The sequence below is a fragment of the Uloborus diversus genome, chromosome 4 (genome assembly GCF_026930045.1).
Source record: "Uloborus diversus isolate 005 chromosome 4, Udiv.v.3.1, whole genome shotgun sequence".
In the NCBI taxonomy this organism is placed as follows: Eukaryota; Metazoa; Arthropoda; class Arachnida; order Araneae; family Uloboridae; genus Uloborus; species Uloborus diversus.
Genome location: NC_072734.1, coordinates 179,204,679 through 179,228,278, shown reverse-complemented (window position 1 = coordinate 179,228,278; position 23,600 = coordinate 179,204,679). Strand labels below are relative to the sequence as shown.

Here is a 23,600-nt window from a genome sequence, read left to right as displayed (position 1 = left end):
CACATGGATGACAGAAATAAAAAATTGGAGACATTTATAGCAAAAGATGTAAGGAATTCCAGTCTGACTCATGGCAAAAAGTATTAGTAGTACTCCTGCAAAAGATAGTCTTATTTAGCGTAATTTAGAAAGAATATTAAATTAAAGTTAATATATGGAGCACCCATTTGAATTTTGAAACGTATTTTACTCAAATTATTTCTTCTGTTATTTGCACCAATTTGCTTCTTGCTGAATTAATTAATACAGGGTAAGTCAAAATGAATATAGCAAATACAAACGGCTATAACTATTTAATGAAAAAAAATTGATCGGTGAGATTTTTATAGAATGTAGACGGAATTTCAAAATTTTGTATACATACGTCAGAGATTTTCTATGAGACTTCCTTTGGTTACACAGACAACATCTAAGCGGTAATCCATTTCACGCCATACATTTTGAAGCATTCGTTGAGTAATCGATGCAAACGCATTAAAAATGCGAACTTTCAGTTCTTCAATTGTGCTGAGCAAGGGAAGCACAAACACCTTGTCGTAAATAAATTTTGAAGTTCTGTCTACATTCTGTGAAAATCTTACAGATCAATTTTTTCTCATTAAATAGTTGTAGCCGTTTGTTCATTTTGATTCTCCCTGTATATTAGCAGTACATGAGTCCATAACTTTAATCTGAAAATATTACAAAAGAAACAATCCAGTTTGATGTGAAATCCAAATTTTATGACAAATATATATATATATATTTTTTTTTTTACAATGAAAAGGGTTTTTTTTTTTTTACAAATAAAAAATGAAAATAGAATTAAAAGAAAGTTAACTAATATTGAGATGTAAAATTCACTGACAAACAATACTTGCAGAAATCTTTATTTTTACACTTAACATTCGAGTCAGTGGTTATTGGAAAGGTTCATTTTGCCATTTTATTCCTTTAGCATGTTCGTTTCATATTTCAATAGTTATAACGCAGCACTACGTCAATGGGCTGGATTCACGCAGAACCCCTATAACTGGAGAGGCCGATGCATCCGCCATGTTGGTGCAAGTGGGAGCAAGCGTACTTATCGCACAACAGGGAAATACAGAATAAAAGACATTCTGTAGAACACTGCAACATATTAGCTAAGATCACAGAGCATTTATAACGTAATGATAGTAAAATCATGAGAAATAAATCGATTTTAAACTCACACAAGCCGGCTCCATTTCCAGGCTGCCAGTCACTTCGTCGACGATTAATTAACCATTTAATTTTTCTTTCTGTATCTGCTGGAAATCTGAAGAGCTGAAATCCTTTTTTGGAGCTGTTTGAACAATTAACAGCTCACTTCGTCGACTATTAATTATCTATTTATTTTTTCTTTCCGCATCTGCTGGAAATCTGAAGTGATCCTTTTTTTTTTGTGGAGCTGTTTGCACAATTAACAGCCGAACAACCACCCATTTGACTCAATTTAACATATGCTAAAAAAATGTAAACATCTGCAGCAATGCTATCGCATCGAAGCACTGGATAAAGTTTGTTCCAAAATGGCTGATGCGTCGGCTCCTCCACTAGAGGGGCCTTTGATTCACGTGACGTTACTGAAAGTCCTGTAGCTGACGGAATTCCGATTCTCTAGTGTACATCAATGCATTTTTGACGCTTATACACTGTTGTTTCTACAATGAAAAGACGTCTTTTGACACTTTCTTTCTTAGAAGTATAGTAAAGAAAAGTTAAACCATTCGTTTGGCACGAAATACTTTCTTTCATATTGAATTTTCCCAATTTCTAACCTCTTGGTTCTCATCAGAAAATTGGGGGAAAATCTTTTTCTTTTTTTTATTTGTCTCTTTTATCAAAACTGTGAGCACATGTGTTAGTTTGCATAATTTTTACGCATGTTTAGGATGTACACAAAATCCAAGGGAATCATTTGCACGGAACTCTGAAGGAAAACTCTCTCAGACGAAGTATTAAATAGGCAGCTATCACACCATACCGCGAGTAAAGTTCAGGTCCGTAATTGAGAGCAAATGTGAAAATAATTTTAAATTAAGCTGTATTTTTCAACCTCAATTACGGTTTTCCCTCCTTTTATGATCGTGGTAATGTTCTTATTTGAACCGTATATGCATCTAATCCTCTATTTGTATGGAAAACTCTCCTTTTTGGGTACTTTTTTCATTTTATTCATAACATGTAAGATAACTTATTGGTCTCCGAGTGAAACGCAAATTACGAAAGCGAAAAAAGAAGTGCTTCTTAAAAATAAAAGTTTCTGCAATCAACTACTATACAGGGTGTTCCGTTTTAACCTGCAAGACCTTTATTATCGCAATCGTTAGTTCATGATGTATACTTCCAGTTGCAAAAATGTTCAAAATCAGATGCCGAGTTGAGATATTGAAAGTTTGAACCAAAAATAAAAATGAGTCAAAAAATACGAAATGTAACTTTTTATACGGGCCTTAGGTCCCCTAACTAATATTTAGAGAAATAATCTTCATTGAAAACTATTACTAACACAAAAAACTTGACATTTGTGCGACCAAAACTCAAGGAGATATTCCAGTTTAAAGTTTTAAGTGACCATACAGAAAATGAGATTGGAATTTATCGCTCATTCAGAAGAATGACAGGTCGTCAAGTAGGAAAAACAAGGATTTATGTTTTTCATTGCTTTTCAAAAATAAATGCAAATGTTATGCCGTGATACGCAAAAACACGCTATAAAACCTCGATTAATTTAAAAAATCACACTCTACGGACACATGTAATATTAAACACTTGTTAAACCACTGTATTTTCCCTCAAAAGGTGTTATTGACGGCGAGTGAAAAATGGCGTAAGTCACAAAACGCTGCGTTTCATATCTCGGTGAATATTGGTCGTACTAATTCTAAACTTTTTGTGTTGGAATTATTTTTCAATGGAAATTATTTCCCTAAACATAAGTTAGGGGAATTGGGACCCGTAAAAAGTTAAATTTTGTATTTTTTGACTCATTTTTATTTTTACTTCAAACTTTCAATATCCCAACCCTGCATCTGATTTTGAACATTTTTGCAATTGAAAGTATACACCAAGGACTAACGGATGCGAAAATAAAGGTCTTGAAGGTTAAAACGGAACACCCTCCTGTATACAGACGATTTTGAACCCGCTTTTATTTTCTTCTCGAGTTTATGTGCTCCTTAATTAATAATTCCTAACTTCTAAAATTTATACTTTTGCTTGAATTTTAGTCTCTTTTTTAACATGTTTTTGTTTAAACATAAAAAATCATATAAAAGTTGTAATATTAAAAAAGGTTAATTATTTTAAAGCGGACAAAATGAAAACAAAAAACATATTCTAAATGAAAATTCATTTAAATCTATGTAGAATTAGAAACTTTAAAGTTAGATAGTTAGAATTTAAAGATTAATCGTTCTTGATTTCACACCTTCTTTTTCTTTTTTTATTCATAAATTTTAATATAACTAAAAACTACTAAAGCTTATGTCTGTTTTCCTACGTGATTTCACTGTCTCAAAAGTCAGTAATTGTCACAAAAGTAACTTTCTAATAGTAAAACAAGTAATATTTGTGTTGTACTCAAATATCGAGCTTCTTTTTCTTGATTATTTTTCTTTTGAAACCTTCTGATGTTGTTTAAAAAATTTCGGGCTAGTTTAGTTAGTTATACAGTTAAAGCTTCAGATCATGTACTAAAGGACTTAAACTCTTTATTACAGTTTCAGTTGTTATCTGCTTGTTAAATTTCAGACCTGAAGCGTAAAATCCGCTTCTTCAATCAGTATGTTTTCAAAATTTATTTATTTAAGTTACACAATTTGTCTTTGTAGCTTTCTGAAAATCGTTTTAACACAATCTATTTATATAACTGATTTTAATCGGAATAAATATTAATTAGTTTTCTACTACACCGAAATTGGTGGCAAAACGTGGGATTTACTTAATTATATTTTACTTACCGTACATTTTTTAACATTAAATGTCCTTTTATAAGTTTCACATGGAATGTGGATTTTAACAACATTCTTTAATATTTATCTTTTTAAAAATGTATTTGTGACAAATCATGATTTAGTACTAGTAAGCTTTTTTTTTTTTTTTTTTGAAGAATTTGCACAACATATTTATTTATTTTTGCTTACTTTTCCAGTAAAAGTCAAAGAAAGGGGAAAGCATGAAAGAAAGCTTAGTACATTTTTAAAATATCACTAAAAACAAAAAAAGTCGAAATTAATAAAAAATTTAAAATTGGAAAGTAGAGTATTGAAATAGAGAAAATGTGTGTTGGTCGGTGTGATGCACAAATTTTTTCTTAAATTTTAAAAAACCGTATTCGGAACCAGAAATGAATGGGGGGGGGGGGGGTCCTTACATGAACATATACAGTCAACTCTCAATAACTCGATGTACCAAGAGACCGGCTAAAACCTTCGAATTATCGGAAGTTCTTTTCCAAGCCTTCTCAAGAATAGTTTTTATTTTATTTCTCAGGATTAGTGCACAGTAGTTCGACTATAGCACATGTAATTTAGATAAAATTTAGTATTAGTATGTAGTACTACATAAAAGTTCCTTTATAGAGAATAAAATTTTCCAAGATGCTTCGAAAAAACAAAGGTTTTTTTGACTGCTCACGTTAAAAGAAGAAAAAAAGCATATTAAAACGTCATTAAGTTTGTTTACACAATTCGACTTAACCACGTTTTCGGAATTTGCCAATTACTACAGTAAAATATTTGCAGAAATCCCTCCTCCCCCCTCGTAGATAATGATTTCAAAATGATCCCATTAGCTTCGAAATAATTGCTATTGATGAAACCACAGCTTTTAAAGCACAGTTTAAACTACTGTTTCTCTCGTTTTCAGTTTCTGTAGTCAAATTATCAGTAATTTTTGACAAAATTTTAAGTTTCTTAAAGTTTGCATAAAATGAAAACAAAACTTTCGTAAAAACTTCGACTTAAAATTTGTACATTCGAGATACAGAGATAACTTTGTATTAAAAACACCAAATTATTTTGGTTCCGATTGAAAACTTCGAGATGAAAGAATATTTGATTAATAAGGCTTCGAGTTATCGAGAATCGAGTGTAACTACATACGACTAAATGTTACTCTCCCGTGTCCGTAATGAATATAATCAGCTACTAAGAGAGATAAATAATCTCCTTTTTAATCAGGGTTGCCACGCACCTGGAAAATATGGAAATCCTGGAATTGTCAGGAAAAAGGAAAATCGCCTAAAATGGTCAGGGAATTGTCAGGGAAAGTCACAAATTTTTGAAATTTCTGGAAATGTCAGGGAATTCCTTCCCAATTTTTGCGTCTGATAGGTGAAACTTTTGCGTAAAAATGTGAAAGTGCGGTAAATGTTGCATTCCAGAAAAGCGAATTTTCCTGATAGTGGAGAGGAAGAAAATCCAAGCTGAAAATTGCATAGTATGTTTTGAGATTTCAGTTTTTATGCATCCTTCAAACTTTTCCATTATTTCGATGGCTGGAAGTTATTTTAATTAGCTCTGGATTAGAATGACGTTTCTTTATTTTTGCAAACTTTAACTGTTATTGAGTTAATTAGCAATTACATATTTTAAAAATATTAAATTGTAAAAAAGTGAGCATTTAATTTTTTAGTTCTTCATTTGCTTGTTAAGCTAAAGATTTGTAAAAAAATCTCCTTTAAATAAAAATCCATTGTAGACAAATAGTGCAAAAATTTTCTATATTCTTATGTATTAAAAATATAAATTTTAAATTGAATCATCATTGCAAAGAATATTTAGCATACATTTTTATTTTTGAAACAGAATGAACTATGATTTTTATGGATCCTTGTTTGCCAAAAGGAAAGATGTTACGATTTTATCCCTTTATCACAATAATAATAATTTTTTCATATGTTTATGTTACAGTTGAGAATAGTGGCGATGTAGATGTTTTGGAAACATCTATCATAGTTTTTGTTAAAACAGTCATGTTTTAATTTTGAACATCCTTTTTTTTTTCTTTTTAACATCAATGTGTTTTAAAAAGAGATTGCACCACTTGTTGAGAGTTTAGTATCAACAACTGTATGTTGATCAAAAATTTGAAAGAAAAGTCTTGTAAAATTATGGACTGATAAAATACTGTTATTCATGCTGCAAGGAGGGAGGGAGACTTAAATCCAATTAGATTTCTTACAATATGCTCAGTTATGCTAGAATGGTCCCTAGCACATATCATCTTGCCATAAGAAAAGGTTACAAAGTAAAAAAAGGAATTTTAAAAAAAGTAATAAGAAAATGTTTCAAGAAAAATAAAAAATTTTTGTTGAAAGGGAAACTAACTTTTGCACAACACAATTGCAGAGATTTAAAAATAAAAGTATTAATTGGAAATATCTTGTCTTTCAAAGCATTTGTAATTAAATTTTAAGTTTGTCTTTACTTAACCCAAATTTTGGGGTAACAGTTATTGATATTGTTTTAAAGCATTATTTGGTTAATAAAGTAGGTTTATTTACTGTAAAAATTATATTGTATCAACATTAAATAACGTAAGTTGACATTCATTATCCTGGAATTTTTTCTAAAATCAACTGGAAAACCTGGAACTGTCAGGGAATTTCATTCTTGAACTTCTGTGGCAACCCTATTTTACTTATTAGTTTTCATTATACCTTTTCTATCCTTATTTGGTCGACAGACTTTTCAATTGGAGCCAAAAAATAAAAATGAACAATGGCAATTTAGAAGTTAACAAATTAATTTGAAAGCATTAATTAATGGATTTTTGGGTTCTGATTTTTTTTTAATGTTACAGGTTTTTGAGGCCTTTCTTGATTCACGTCATCGGTGTAAAAACGTTTCCAAAAGCTGTTTTTTTTTTCACGATATACTGGTTTCCTTTCTTGGATTAAATGAGTGAGCAAAACAGGTAAACGGGAAAAAACATTTCAGTTCAAAAGTAAAATGAAAATACCGAAACAAATATATAAAATATTAATATACCGTGTGTTTAAAGTATGTAGTACGTTGAAATAACACTACGTTTATTAAGAATGTGGTATTTTTTCTTTTTCAATAACTAGAGAACTCATTGATCGTTCTGAAACTGACATCCAAAAACTAACGAGTTTTTATTTTATTCCTATCAACAAAATTTTCTAATTTTATATCGAATATCAGCTATAGTACATTCTCACAACGAAAATATCAAATAAGTAAATAATTCCTAGGAAAGAATATTTATTGTTGGAACTATTTTCAGTACTGATCAACAGACGAGCATTACTTCCTCTACTGCAAACTTTGCAATAAGTACAAAAAAAAAAAAAAAAGTCAAAACTTGCATCTTTTATGTGAAAATAAATATTTTCTTTTGTAGTTGAAGCCATTTTATGGTTTCCACACGTATTACGATAATGTACTGTTTACATCAATGTAGGGATTTCGGAATTGCGTTTGCGTGATAAAACCTGTGAAAAGATATACTGCTTTTTAACACGCAAAGTTGAAGCCAACACAAAGGATAAGGGTTTTTTTTTTATTAATCTCATGAGACATCGAAAAGCCAAAATAATATATATCTGGAGAGCTATTGAAGAAAGTGTGTTTGAATATTTCTTTTAATTGCACTTGAAGTTGAATTTAGTTGCAATAATGCTACAGATCGTCCACTTTAAAGACTAATTATTTAATGAAATCAGTATTGAGTTGGATTAAGCCAACTTTTATGCTTATTTACTCTCTAAATTTTTCAGTCGAATATCCTCAACATTCCCTTGTACCTTCATCTTACTTTAATTTTGTCTTTTACTGACATAACTATCAGAAAAGGGAATAAAATCAAGTGTTTAATAACATAAAAACTCTGTTTAGTGCAAAAAGAAAATTGTACTTCAAGTTGCTTCTATTTTAGGTATTGTGGATTGTTTGAAGAAAGTTTCATAAAAAATGTTAATTTTTTTAAATAACTTTTACTTTAACTATAGAGCGCGGAGTTATGTATGTTAATTTTATTAAAAACTTGTGTGAAGTTACACATCGCTTGTAGAAGCTTACACCATCGTAATGTGACTATAGCGTAACGTATCACATATTTCTGCGTAAGGTTACACCAGAATCACACACATGATGCTTAAGATACACTTGCACGCTTAACACGGAAATTGCTTGAAAGGTTTCACATTATCAAAAATTAAACTTTCTCTTTCTTAAAAGGGTACCTAAGTGTCAATAGTAAGTAGATGATGGTTTAAATTATCCATATAATATTTAATGACGGAGTAATACTTTCCTTCTCTACATTTTAAATTGAAAGTACAAAAACAAATTAGTTGGTTACAATATTTGAAATTTTGTTCCAATAATATTAAACGAGCTGATCTGTGCATCACATGACTTCCTTTTGCTCCAATTTTAATGTCATTTCCACATTAAGGGCAATTTTATTATTCAATAGTTTACTCTCTAAATATCACCAACAGTGGCCAAATTCAAATCAGATTTAAAAAAAAGAAAAAAAAATCACCAAATTTGTCACCAAGTTGGCGGCAAAACTTGGCGACCAAAAGACTGGCGATATATCGCCAAGTGTCCGCCAAATTATAACTGAGTTTACATCGAAATTAACAAAGATTTCCCCCAAAAAAGCGGCAAAAGATCTCTTTAGAAACATCTGAGTGCAACTAAAAGGGAGGTGCACAACTAGACTCCACTAGGAGTCTAGGTAGCAAATTTCAACTTTCTAGGACATACCGTTCTTGAGTTATGCGACATACGTACATACATACGTACATACAGACGTCACGAGAAAACTCGTTGTAATTAACTCGGGGATCGTCAAAATGGATATTTCGCGTGTCTTTACGTTCTTAGGCACTTATCCACGTGTGGTCAGGTCGAAACAAAAACTCAACATTCATTCGGGGGTGAGTAAAATGGAAATTAAGATCGATTTTCGAGTAAAAATTTTTTCGCGAATACAATACTTTCTTTTTTATAAAAGGAAGTAAAAGGAAATCATCCTAGAAATCCTTTCTTTACAGATCTTCCTTAAAAATATTTCCCATTGACAAATGACGATAAAATATTGTATTTAGGTGAAATATGTGACAAAGAGGCACCTGGTGGCCGTAACTCAATTTGATAAGAAATGCAGATACGACTTTTGTACTTAGCTCGGCAGAATAGCTCTAAACTTTTGCTACCCGAATATTTTATTCAGCAAAAATGGTGATTATATATTTATTATTTTACTAAAAAACGTTCTTTTAATGAGCAAATTAAAGTAACATTTTAATTTTTAAGCGCACGCAAGATTTGAAATAAATGATGCCGTTAGAGTTAAAAGAAACGCTTGTATTTTTTTAAAAATGTACAAAATGTTTGATTCTTTTTTTTCTTTCCGATTAAACGCACTTTATGATTTCTTAAACGAAAAATGTAGTTCATTAGGAAATTGACTAATGGACTGGAAAATTGCTTTAAGACATCATTATATTTTTGCCTTTTCGTTGGAAAAAGAACTTTGAAGAAGATCGTAATTATGAGTTGTATGATTTCGATGCTTTTATTCAAAACGGCTTCACTTCAAGTTTTACTGATATAAAAATTCTTCAACAGTGCAATTGCGTGAAATGCATTTGGAGGTTTTCTTTTAATAGGTTTTCGTTTTTAACTTCATTGACGTAATGTGTGTTTTGGTTACAATGAAAAGAAAAGGGGTAAATCTCTAAGGTGCATTTTTTTAAAAATTCTTAAATATATCGTAGGAGCTCTCTAAGCATCTGGAACATTTTTTCTTTTAATGGGGCACGGCTATGTGAAAAAAGTTTTTAGGTTGATGAAGCTTTGAAACTATTGTATCCTTATGTTTTCAGCTTTGAAAATGAAAGAAAAAGTGCGCAAATATTACGAATTAAAAAGTATTTAATTTTGTTTTGCTCCTATTTTAATCTGAATTCTTGTATATAAACGTTACCAAATTTTTAGTCTATCATAAAAACTTACAGTCGGACCCCGATTCAACGAATTAATCAGGACCGAAGTTTTTTACGTTAAATCGGGATTATTCGTAATATCGAGGTGTGACAAAATATTAAAAAGTTGCACATACCTTATCTAAAACTCGTAATAAGCAATTGCGCAAAAATGTCCATAATTAGAAAGTGCATACTTTTTATTCAGCATTCCACCACTTTAGTTAATTTGAATTTTTAAACTGCTGAGAAAGAAATGTTTGATAATTTCCTTGATATTCGACTCGAAGTAGTTCTTTATCGACTTTATGGAGAGAAGAAAATACTGGGTCATTTGCAGGCTGTTGCATGAGATATGTTTTTAGTTTCCAGGCCATGTTACCTTTGAAAAAAGTAACAGTTTTAATGGGAGTTTCATAATCGCTTTCTGCACCAAAATCAGTATTCGTTGGTTGCCTCTTCGCTCGTCACAAAATTGCTGATTCCATGAAAAGTATTTTTTTGATTTCGAACAACATGGATAGAATATTTGGAAAACAATAAATATTTTCTAACTCAAATTAACAAAAAAAATTTTTTCGGCTGTGAAAATAATTCATTAATTTGGGGTTTATCATTTAGTAAATAAGGGGTTTTTCCTTCATTTTAGTCGGGGGAAAAAAATTCGCTAAATCGCGAAATTCGTTAAATAGAGGTTCGTTAAATCGGGGTCCGACTGTATGAGATTTAAAAAAAAAACCAATTAAAAAAGCACTAAAGATAACCCAACTTTTATTGTTTTTCTGACAGGTTTCACATTGTGGTGGGATAACCAGACTAATTTATGTACTGAATTATTTTGAAAATATCTTCTTGATTATGAAATTTTCGAATGCGTTTTTGGAACTAGTCTGATAGAACATTTCTGCATTTTAACAAAAAACAAACCGATTTTTTAAAATCATCATTTGCGTGTTATATTTTTTTTTCCATCACGATTCATAATATTCTCATTTTTAACTCACTTTATTAGTTTCAATCTTAAAATTACTTGCCCAAGAAGTTGAGACTGTTGCTTTAATGGCTTCAATAAGCAGTCATTAAATCAACCTAATAAGCAGCCTAATAAGCAGCCTAATAAGCAACCTAATAAGCAGCCTAAAATTATTTTGTATGTTGCTCAAAATTTATTTCAGAAACTGTTGGTTTAAATCAGTTCAAAAAGTTTGGTTTAACATTTTCAAATTTTTGACTGCAGTTTCTTTGTTTCTTAAACTGCTCCAGCGATAATTTACAGCATGTAAAAGATTATAGTAAGCTAGTAAAATTTTGCAGCTTCAGTTCACAGTGAAGAAATATACTTCAAAAGTTATCGAAGAAAAAAAAGAAAAGAGAGAAGGAAAGTTAGATTCCAGTCCAGTAGATATAAATTTAAACTTCATGAATTCTATGAATTGTATCAATAAAATCATTAGATACGTATTAGATACTTTAAGAAACATTCTTCGTTCTGTTGATAGTAATCGTTACTAATCAAACTTACTTGTTTTTCTAATGCGTTAAATTTTGGAACAATATTTAAAAAATCAGATTAAAAATTAAATTTCCATAATGTGTAAATGTGTTCTCAAAACTGTTCGATAAAGAAGACTAATTACTCTCGGAGTTTTTCCGAATGTAAACGTTTGTGGCATATAGCATCTTGTATAGTAAACTATGAATTACGTGTACACAAAATATTTTTTGACGCCATGATTCTCTGAAATTTCGGAGAAAAAGCAATCATTACCCTTTTTTCAAAGTTACTGGATATAAATTCCGATTTTATTTAATTGAATTACATGTGTGCGAATGTTCACTTCCTTGTTTTACAATCTCGCTTACAGTTCCAAATGAGACTTTAAGCAAAACAAGGACTGTAAAAGAAGCAGTCGTAAACTTTGTATACTGAAATGAGTAAAAATGTGACGACGTGTATATGTGTACAAATAAAAGCATTTAAAGAAGAGTTTTAAAACTCTGCAAACAGCTGTTTCGGGGTTATCAAATAATATTCCTTCTTCAGTGCATAAAAAGGGCGATGGAACAACCAAGTTCGACAACCAAGAAGTGAACAAGAAAAAATAAGACATTTATGAGTAAATATAGACTTAAAGTGGTAGGAACCGAAAACGTGACGTCAGCAGAAAGGAACAAGGACATCTGTAACTAGGAGAAACGTTATACACTGAAAAGATTTTGTTAAAAAAAAGATTTCCAAACAGTAAGGAAAGGGGGCTTACTACACAAATCATTCACTAATCAAGTGGAATTTTTACAGATGCAGTAAGATTTCCAAAAATCTAAATCGTAAGAAGAAGAACAACTATGGATAATTTTGTCAGAAGAAAAATCGAAGTTATGGACGCAGGACCAACAATGTTGGGCGATGGAGGAACGTTTAAAATCCTGTTTTATGATATAATTTTCCTGTTCTTTTTTACGGAATTGGAGAGTACGTCTAGTCTGTCCTATGTATGCAAATCCACACTGTCAGGAAATACTATAAATCCCTCATCTGATAGATTCCTGAACTGGGTGTTTAAGTAGTGAAAATTTCAGTTTATCAATTGGGGAAAATGTGACAGGAAAATTGAACTTTTTCAGGAATTCAGCAATCTGATGACTGATTCTTGGAAAAAAGGGTAAAACGACAGAGTTAAAATAATTGTCTGGAGTGTGTGTTCGATTATTATTAGTTGAATTAATTGGTTTCTTGTAAATGGTATCTAAGATATTAATTAAAAAACCCCGATCCAACTAATCCCGATCAAAACTAGGAAGTAAACACGACAATCAAATCAAAAACCGTGTAATGCAACGTGCAGTTCCTTTAACGTTTTAACGTCAAACCGAAATGCTAGCCTTTTCTGCAATTGCCGATAAACTGCCACATCAGAGAAATACACACTAGAAAGTAATAACAAATAAAAACGATTTTATCACTTGCTATTATGAAACCAACCAACCCCTCTTTGTCTCTTAAGTAACAAACATAATAATGATCAACTGTTTGCGAATACCTTTACGACCAACCTACTTAACAGTCACTGTTGCTCTAAAGCGAAAGGCTTAAACGTTGTCTAAGTCTGTTTTGAATGCACGTTAAGTTGATAATGCGATCATTATAAAACATATCCCCTTCTCAGAAATCTGAATGCGATGTAAAAAGCAATCGGTTATTGTGGAAGCTATTATTATCTGTGTGATTGACGATTCCGTTGAAGATGCAAACGCAATCAGGGTAATTAGGCTGGGAGTGTCAATGCTACGGCCTGCTAAGGAAGCAAAGCAGAAAAATGCAGTGCCAAAAAGCAGCTTTTGCGCGTCCGCTATCGTTCCTCAGCCATGCCCCGTGGATGTGGTTCTTCTTGAATTCCGTTCTTCACCGATTGCGGGAATGACAATGATTGAAAACAAAGCTATCTGTCATTCCATCCTGCATCGAGACAAGCACTATTAAGCTAATAAAGTGGAACTGTAGGCGAGTGGTATTACAATTGTTTTGGCGTAAATGGCGTTTGGGCTGATGGTATCTCAGAAAGATTCTCGTTGTACTTTAAACGCTATTATCCTCATGATGTATGAATTGATGATTTGTGGTTTTGTGACCGATGTTGTTACAGTATGTTGAGTAACGTCATTTATGATGGATTGAAGTTTCATTTGTTTTTGTGTTTTTCTTCGGCTATTCCACATCCCGGTATCAACTTTTGTTGGAATAATTTTCTGTACAGAATAGAATCTATAAAGTCTTGGTCTTGCATTTTTAAAGCGATCAATGTATTCGTCAAAAAGGTCATTCGACATTTTTTATTTCTCGAATCTATTATTACACCTCTTTCATTTTTTATTTTTTGTATATGAAGTTTTTATTTTTGAAGCTGTGCATTTAATGGAACGTTGTGACGACCGGAAGGAACTGAATAAATAAATAAACCCTCTCTCTCTCTCTCTCTATATATATATATATATATATATATATATATATATATAAAGCGTTTCATTGGTAGAGCGAGTTAAATTCTTAAAGTTCGCCGATTTTATAATTTAGCATACAATTTTAGTGCGCTAATTCGAAAAAGGAAAAAACAAGTTTAACTCGATATGACTTCTCGTTTCGGAGATGATTAAATTTTAACATTTTTTTCCCCTATTCTTGATTGAACTTTAAAGTCCTACTTATCCTTCATCAATAACAAAGTGCAATTTCAATATCTAACTTTTCTAGGCCTCAATAATTACATTTGCAGATGAAATAAGTTGATCCGTTTCGGTGAATGTCGACCTATTATAAATCGGAAACAAAAAAAAAGAATTATAATAACTCTGGCAAAAATCTAATATCTCCTCAAAACATTTCGCATATAGCTTTAAATTAAAACGCACAATAGTAAAACATTAGTTTCGATGATAGCTATAATAACCGTAAAAATTACAAAAGCACTAGCTCTTTAATGACATAATAAAAATAACAACTTTGTGCAGCGTAATAGTGATATATAAAGAGTAAATAAATATACATCATAGTCTCTAATTACACGCATGTAAAAGTGAAATAATTGGAAAAATATTTTTTGTATATTGGGACATAAACAGTAGCCATAATCCAAAAGTTCACAAAACGCTTGTCTTAAAGGAGAGAGCTGAATTTTTGCAGATTGACTAATGGATCAGAAAAGTGTTTTAAGGCATCATTAAATTCGTTGTACAATACATTCTTCGTAGAAAATGCAATTAAATATAAAACAACCAAAAATGCTTTTATCTTTTAAAGTGTTTCGCCCAAATAGTTTTTAAAAGTTTTTATTGTTTCTCTTCTCATGATTCCCCTCTCACCCTTTATTGAGGTTTCAAAACGTTATATTTTTCTCCAGATTTTGTTTAAATTTTGAAAAAATTATAAAAACCTAGGGTTTATTTTTCGATTTTTTTCATAACATGAGTTTGCCAATGAAATCAGATGTCATATACTTGTTTCCAAAAATTTACAAGGAATGTAAGAACAGAACTTCCTTGATCTACGTAAACTACTTATGTACAAATATAGCAGTATTAATTTCTTGAAAGTTTATAATTTCTTGAAAAAAAAAAGAAAAATATAAAAACAATTTAGAAATAGGGTCGTTTCCAAAATTTTAAAAATGTATTTTTTTCTGAAAGAGCATGCTTAAAAACAAAGGATCTGACCATTTTTCGATAAATTTGTTTACGTTTAATATTTTTAAAAATTACTTAAATCGGAGCGCTTTCATAGTTTACGCTTTTGCCGATGACATCACAAATGATGAAGTGCCATTCAGTGTTGCCATTCGCAGTTCAAAATATTTAATTCGCATCTTGACTCACGTGTATTGGCAACGATATGGTTGGTAGCAAGCGTAGAGAGCAATTTTAACTCGCCGCTTGATTATCATAACGTGGAAACGTAGTAGAAAGATGCGGCAAAGTGCATCATTTGTGACGTTAAGACCGCGCCTTGTTTGAAAAATCGGACATTAAAAAAAATTAATTAAAAAAAAACTGTTGGGAAAATGAAAGTATTTTCTGGGTCTATGTTATTTTTTTTTCTCTCATTCTATCCATTTCAATGACTAAAAGTAGTACTTTTGACTGAAGGAAACCACCCCATTGAAGCTGCTTGAAAATTAACAGCAGTAGTGATTTTCTTACAAAGTGTGTTTATGCACTTTCTTTGAGATAATAATAGAGATAAATTTAATTAAAATGATTAGCAACGCATACTGTGGAAGCTATGAGTTTTGGAAAAGAGTTATCTCGCATAGCATTTTATTAAATTTATTTTTGCACCAGATGTCCCGTACGTAACATAAGTAAATTAACTTTAAGTACTGAGATAATTCTGTACCTCAGAGTCAGAACAACGTCACATAATCACAACTTTAGAGAAGAGAGGAAAAACTTTTGTCTGGCGCATGCAAAAGATTGGACGCACGCTCTTTTAACACTGTTAAACAGTTATAGTTAATTTGTTTTAGAATGGGGTTGTTTCCTTCAATCAAAAGTACTACTTTTAGTTACTAAAATTGATAGAATAAGCGAAAAAAAAAATAACATGGACTCAGAAAATATTTTTATTTTCCCAACAGTTATTTTTTAATTAATTTTATAAAATGTCAGATTTTTCAAACAGGGCGTGGTCTTGATGACGTCACACATGATGCACTTTGGAGCATATGTTTACCGCATTTCCACGTTGTGATAATCAACAAGCGAATGAAATAATGCGCTCTACGCTTGCTATCAACCATATTGTTGCCAGTACACGTGAGTAAAGATGCAAATTAAATATTATGCTTTGTGAATGGCATTTCATCATTTGTGATGTCATCCGGCAGAAAAGTAAACAATGAAAGGGCTCCGATTAAAGTAATTTTTAAAACATATTAAATTTAGTCAAATAATTTTAATAATGATCAGATCCCATGTTTTTAAGCACGCTCTTTCAGAAAAAAAATACTTTCAAAATTTTGGAAACGACCCTAATGCTTTCAAATGGCTCGATGCGGAACAGAATTCCACATAAAATACAATAATAAACAAAAAATTGCAATTTTTAGACTTTCGTTAGTCTGGCTCTGAGGTACAGAATTTACTTTGCAATTTTAAGCAGATTAAAAGAATGCGTACTTATGTATCAGTTAATAAAATTTCAATAGGAAAAGTTTCATAAAGTCAGAGAAAATTCAAAACCGTCAATTTCGGGTTCCAACGTGATTTTGGATTTTTCTCCGACTTTATTTCCCTTTTTTGTTTTTGTTGATTTCTCCACGTAATAAAACTAAAATATTTTTTAATAAAAAAAATGTAGCCCGCAAAATTATACATTAATGTAGCAGGAGAGGGGAAAGGAAACAAAAATATTTGGAAAATTTTTCATCATTATTTTTACTATTTAAAAGAAAAGTATCCCAAAATTTTGGAGCAAAATGCCCTTACGTAACATTTGAATACTTAAGTGGTCTAAGAACCCTTAACCTTCAAAATGTTCGACTTTCTGAAAAAAATATAAACGTTATGCCTAATTTAATTCTGAAGAACTTGATACCTTATTTACCATACGCAAAAAACTTTTCAAGTTATCGAAAACAGTGCATATACTTTCCTCATTGAGATTTATGTTAACAGCAGCTGTTTAAGCTTCTTTTTCTCAGGCTGCGTTTTCTCAGGTTTCTCGTTTTGCGTTCACGATATATCTCAGAGAGTTTCTTATATATTTCTGTAAAACTTTTAATGCATGTTTGTCCGGTATACTTTTGTGATCTGAACCTAAATTTATTTTTTTTTTCGAATTATTTAATTTTTTTAAAAATTTTATAAGTTATTATCAAAATTTTACAAAACTTTGGATAAAAATATTTTTTTTTAATATTAACTTTTATTTTTAGTTAAAATTTAGGTTCAGATCATAAAAACAAATCAGACAAACAAGCATAAAAAGTTTCATGGAAGTACATGAGAAACTTTCTAAGATATCATGTGCGCAAAACGAAAAACCAGCACCTGAAAAAAAGAGACTTAAACAGCTGCTGTAAACATAAACCTCTAATGGGAAAGTTTACGCATTTTTACGATAGCTTGAAAAGATTGATTGCGTATGGTAATAAATAAGGTATCAAATTGTTCAGAATTAAATTATACATACCATATATGTTTTCCAGAAAGTCGAACATTTTGAAAGTTAAGGGTCCTTAGACCCCTTAAGAATGAACCTTCTACAAACATATTTATTACAAACATAACTTATACTGGATATCTAAGTAATTAAAGGACATATTACTTTGAAAGCTCATCGATAAGATTTTAAACAAACATTTTAAATTTATAGATCCTGTGATTCGAAAATAAAAAGCACCGCTATTTTCTTGTCGAACCCTGACAGTTGTTTTCAGAAGTAAAACGACTTTTTTAAAATATTAGCGTGGAAAATTCTTGTAGCTAACTCATTAATACAAAAAAAGAAATTATTTTTAGAGAAAAATACATGTTTCGAAATTCTTCCCACGGTAAATATGAAATCCACTCAAATTAAACATCAGTTCCTTGAACATCCTTCATCGAAATCGAATTCTTCATTTCTAAGTAGTTTTTTTTTTATTTACTGACTGAATTTACATCAAGTGAAATGTTAAGTTAGAGAACATTATGAAATGTAAATACCCACGTTTTTGTAAATAAAAGCTGAAGACATTTCTCGAACTCATTTATTCTTTTTAGAGTCCAGTTTTGAGTTAGAAAATATCTTACTGCTAATATTGACGAATATGGTTCTCGCGGCTACTAAGAGTGTTTAGATTTTTTTTAAACCAAAATTGCTGTGCATACATGTAAAGTAGATGGTTTGGAAAAGTGAAACTCTTAAAATAGAATTGAAATGTTGACTTTTATGGAATTTACCCATCTTTGAAGATTGGATAAAATGAAGACTGGATTCGGAAAGCGTAATGTACTAAGAAAAGAAAACTGCATGGTAATAATCTAGTGAAAAATGGTGCATTTTGTGAAGAAAAATTCAAATTTTCCTTGCGGAACTTTAGTGTTCATGGTTATCAAAAATATTTGAAGAGCTTTGATGTTTTATGCACTAAATTTTCGAAATCACTTCTGAAATGCATACTATTCAACGTAGTTTTCAGAATTGGGGAGTGTGTTTTTTATGGCTTTAAGTCATTCTCACAAAATAGTAAATATCATGTCCGATACTTCTGAATTTCTTATTGAATTTCAATGATTTCCACCAACTGATCTTTTTTTTCATTGATCCTTTGTTTATTTGTGTGTCCGCTTGTTTATGCAAAATAAAATATCAATGTATTTACTTCCTTTTACAAAAAAGGAAGTATTGTATTCGCGAAAAAATTTTCACTCAAAAATCGACCTTAATTTTCCATTTTACTCACTCCCGAATGAATGTTGAGTTTTTTTTTTTCGACTCGACCACACGTGGATAAGTGCCTAAGAACGTATAGACACGCGAAATATCCATTTTGACGATTAACGAGTTAATTACAACGAGTTTTCTCGTGACGTCTGTATGTATGTATGTGCGCATGTATGTCGCATAACTCAAGAACATTATGTCCCAGAAAGTTGAAATTTGGTACGTAAACTCCTAGTGGGGTCTAGTTGTGCACCTCCGTTTTGGTTGCATTCGGGTGTTTCTAAAGGGGTCTTTTGCCCCTTTTGGGGGGAAAATCATTGTTAATTTCGATGTAAACTCAAGTGGCGTTATCATGTGGCGGACACTTGGCAATATACCGCCACTTTTTGGTCGCCAAGTTTTGTCGCCAACTTGGCGATTTGTTTTGAGCAATCACGATTGCTCTTTGTTCTCACTCGACTGTTTTGATGTCCTATGATTTTATTTTCCCACCACCACCCTCCGCACCATCACCGTCGACGGGGTCCTCACGATGCTGCTCCTATAACGAAAGCTGTCTCCAGGTTGCATCCATGTCCTACACACACGCGCATACATACACAACTACACACACACGCACGCACACACAAACACACACATACACCTACACACGTACACAAACACATACACACAACTACCCACACATTCATGCCTGCACACATACTCAAACACATATGCCTACACACACATACACATACCCCCACACACACAATCATATACACAACTACCCACACACTTATGCCAGCACACACAAACACACATTCCTACACACACATACACATACCCCCTATACACAAACACACACGCCTACATACACACACTCGTGATTGCGAAAAACATAATTTGAATTCAAGATGTCAAAATTCAAATTAATTTTTTTAAATCTAATTTTAATTTAACCACTGTTGGTGATATTTGGAGAGTAAACAATTGAATCACATTAAAATTGCCAGTAATGGGGAAATGACATTAAATTGGAGTAAAAGGAAGTCATGTGATGCGCACATCAACTCGTTTTCATAAGCAATTTGTAAATGGTTTAAAAATATTTCTTACATTTGGTGTCACATAGAGTAGGGGAGAGTGCTGTACCCTCGGACACTGCTAATTTCTAAGAATGTATTTTGTTGCAGCCAATTTTTGTAATCTCTAATAGTAACTTTCACCGCTAAATGGTGCCATAGTAACAATCAGCATCAATAGAGTTAAATAGATGTGTTTATGAAAGAAAGGAAAATTTCATGACTCCGAAGTAATTTTTTTCTTCATTTTTATTTCATTTTCTGTCTTAGTTTGTAAACTGAATTGAATGATAATGAACTAAATTTTATTTTGTTATAATAGGGAAGTACTTTAAATATTTTGGATATGAGAAATTAATGATAGATAGACCAACATTTTGGTTTTTCTTAAACCACGTGATGATTGTGTCTCGGGACAGCCAGACCTATTGTACCTTAAGACGCATCCCAAGGTGCAACATATGCAAGGTTCTTAAGAATTAAGATATGTTTAGGCACATAGGAAAATGTTATAATATATAAACACATTTAATGTTAGATAATAATTCATGAATTCATTATTCATGATTTAACTCATTACCATGAAGAAAAAAATATTCTTTTTTTGGTACTAATGGTTTACGTGTATGGCTGTTTCCTGAATCATGAAGAGTGGCCCATGGTACAGGGGGTTGTGTTCCAAGGTACCATAGTATGTTGTACCTTGGGCAGCTTGGAACTCTTATTTTAAATGGCTTTAATGTTGGGGCATCTAAATGTAACTTTTGGATTTTAAATTTTATTCAAATAATTGACGTAAAAAGTTAAAATATTAAAAGAGGTTATCATGTGATAGCCATTAGTGGAAAAATATAAGAACCATTGTCCAAATGAATCCCTTCTTTCGGCTATAATGTACCTCAGACAGAGCTCCTGCCCTTTGTTTGCGTTAATATTTGTTCTCTATCGGTTTATAATTTTCTCATTGGTCGTTTGGCTAGTCCGCTATTTTTATCTTTTAAGCTGTTTGCTTACTGCTCTTGGCTTTTGTCGGATGTGTTTTCATCCATAAGCTCATTACTTTTTGCACTGAAAAAGGCATTCCCTTTAATGCCGAAACACGTGTCTGCAGTAATCTGCAAGTTGTGATTTTTTTGACGTTGTTATTTCTTCTTTACTGTTCAGCACAAAGGTATTTATTTATCTTCATTGTTCTAGTCCGCTATCTAAAACTTATACCTTCGAACTAACACAAATCTTTTTAGAAGTTTTTTGTAATTTTGTTTGAAAGTACTCTTGAAAGTGTTACATCTATCGTAAAACAAATGTTTTTTTCTTTTAAAAACCAAACTATTGATGCTTTTTATTACTTTAGATAAATCTTCGGTTTTTTTTTGAGCAATCACGATTGCTTATTGCTTTTATTTGACTGTTTTGATGTGCTATCATTTTATTTTCCCGTCGGCACCCTCTGCAGCATCACTGGCGACCGGCTCCTCACGATGCTGCTCCTCTAGCGAAACCCGTCTCCGAGTTGCGTCCATATGTTACACACACACGCGCAGACATACACAACTACACACGCACACACAAATACATACACCTACACACAAACACATACACACACACACAAACACATACACACTCAAACACATACATACACACACGCATACATACAGGCACCTACACATACATACAGACACCTACACATACACACACACACAACTACCCACTCACTCATCACACTCATGCCTGCACACAGACACAAACACACACACATACACATACCCCCCTACATACAAACACACATATCCCCCCAAACACATATAAGCACACATACCTACAAACACACACACTCGTGATTGCGAAAAACATAATTTGAATTCAAGAGGTCAAAATTTATTATTATTTTATTTTTTCTTTTTTCCCAAAAATTTAACGTAGAATTTCTACTGAAACAACTTTTAACTTATTAGTCACAGAGTAAATATTATCGTCTTGGTGCATCATACTTCATTCCATCTGATAGAGAAAGTTCGGACTAAACGCCATTTTTTGCAGTTGAGCAGTTGGAAATTGCCTAAATGCAATGGCCATACAAATTGCAAGTTACTGTTTTAATAATGCAAAACTATGATCAACAGATTTTTTTTTATTTCTGAATGAAAAACTGCCATACTGTTGGTACAAAAATATTTTTTTTCTAGTATTTTCTACTAATGAAATTTCAAAAAAAAAAAAACCTTTTTATTGAGCAATCACGATTGCTTATTGCTTTCATTTGACTGTTTTTGGCGTCCTATCATTTTATTTTCCCACCGCCACCCTCCGCACCATCACCGTCGACGGGCTCGTCACGATGCTACTCCTATAGCGAAAGCCGACTCCAGGTTGCATCCATGTCCTACACACACGTGCATACATACACAACTACACACACACACACACCCATACACACAAACACATATACACCTACATACACAAACACACACATACATGCAGACACCTACACATACACACACATGCACACAAACACATATGCCTACACACACATACACATTCCCCCCCACACACACAAAAACACTCATACACACAACTACCCACACACTTATGCCAGCACACAGAAACAAACACACATGCCTACACACACATACACATACCCCCCACGCACAAACACACATGCCTACATACACACACTCAAGATTGCGAAAAACATAATTTGAATCCAAGATGTCAAAATTCAAATTAATTTTTTTTTTTTTTGTGTCGAAACGCATAAGCTGCAATCATTGATTTCCCTCCGAATTACCCATTTTCTTGCAATTAAATCATCATCCATTTACACTACCACATTTTGGCTTAACCCTGCGAGAGAAATTTCTGTTTCGTGTTGAAACATATAAAGAGCTATTTAATGTTACAGAACATGCAAAGGGAAAATCAAGAAGAAAACGAAACCGTGAAGTATCTTTCTGAACATTTACATTTTTTAGTTTGAAGCAAGTATCAGTAAAAACAAGCTAGAACTGTGTTGTTTATTTTGTCTTAAACAAAGATCTGAAAAAGTTTTAAGGGTATTATACAAACTGAACAAACTACTTTTAGTATAACCAAAAGCATAAAAGTTTCGCTTTGCGTGCGATGAAATGCTTACTTTTCCAATGAATAATTTTTATTTGACTGATCTCGACTAAGTATTTTCTATAGCTTGAGTTTCGGTAAATTTTAATTATTTCTTTGATCATTTTTTAAATTTAAATAGCATACGGTATATCGGTAAATTAGCCGCAAAATCCCCCTACCCCCCCCCCTGCGAATAAACAGCTTGTTCTTTTTAAGTAATAATGAATCGCGTATTACTCTTCATTTGGCCGAAGTTGACGTACCTTTGGTTTTTGATCCTGAGCCTCTGGGACCGCCACTGTCAACCGGTATCCGCCAGCGGGATCTCCTCCTGTGTGGTGGCATCCATGCCCTACACACACGCCTACACACACACCTACACACACACCTACACACACACACACACCTACACACACACACCTACACACCCACCCACATACACATACACCCAGCCACACACACAGACACCTACACACGCACCTACACATACACTATCACACACACCCACACATACACCTACAACCACAGCCCACACACGTGCCTACAC

The 23,600-nt window shown here is 32.2% G+C and overlaps 1 protein-coding gene across 1 annotated transcript in view; it reads left to right on the top strand.

Annotated features, from left to right (window-relative positions):
* The first annotated feature begins 13,502 nt into the window (after positions 1-13,502).
* The window catches only part of LOC129221021 (protein O-mannosyl-transferase Tmtc3-like), a 117,987-nt gene continuing 107,889 nt past the window's right edge, over positions 13,503-23,600 (top strand). The window contains exon 1 of the mRNA XM_054855457.1: positions 13,503-13,613. Within this exon, the coding sequence (XP_054711432.1) occupies positions 13,503-13,613 (111 nt within the window). The remainder of the gene's footprint in view (positions 13,614-23,600) is intronic.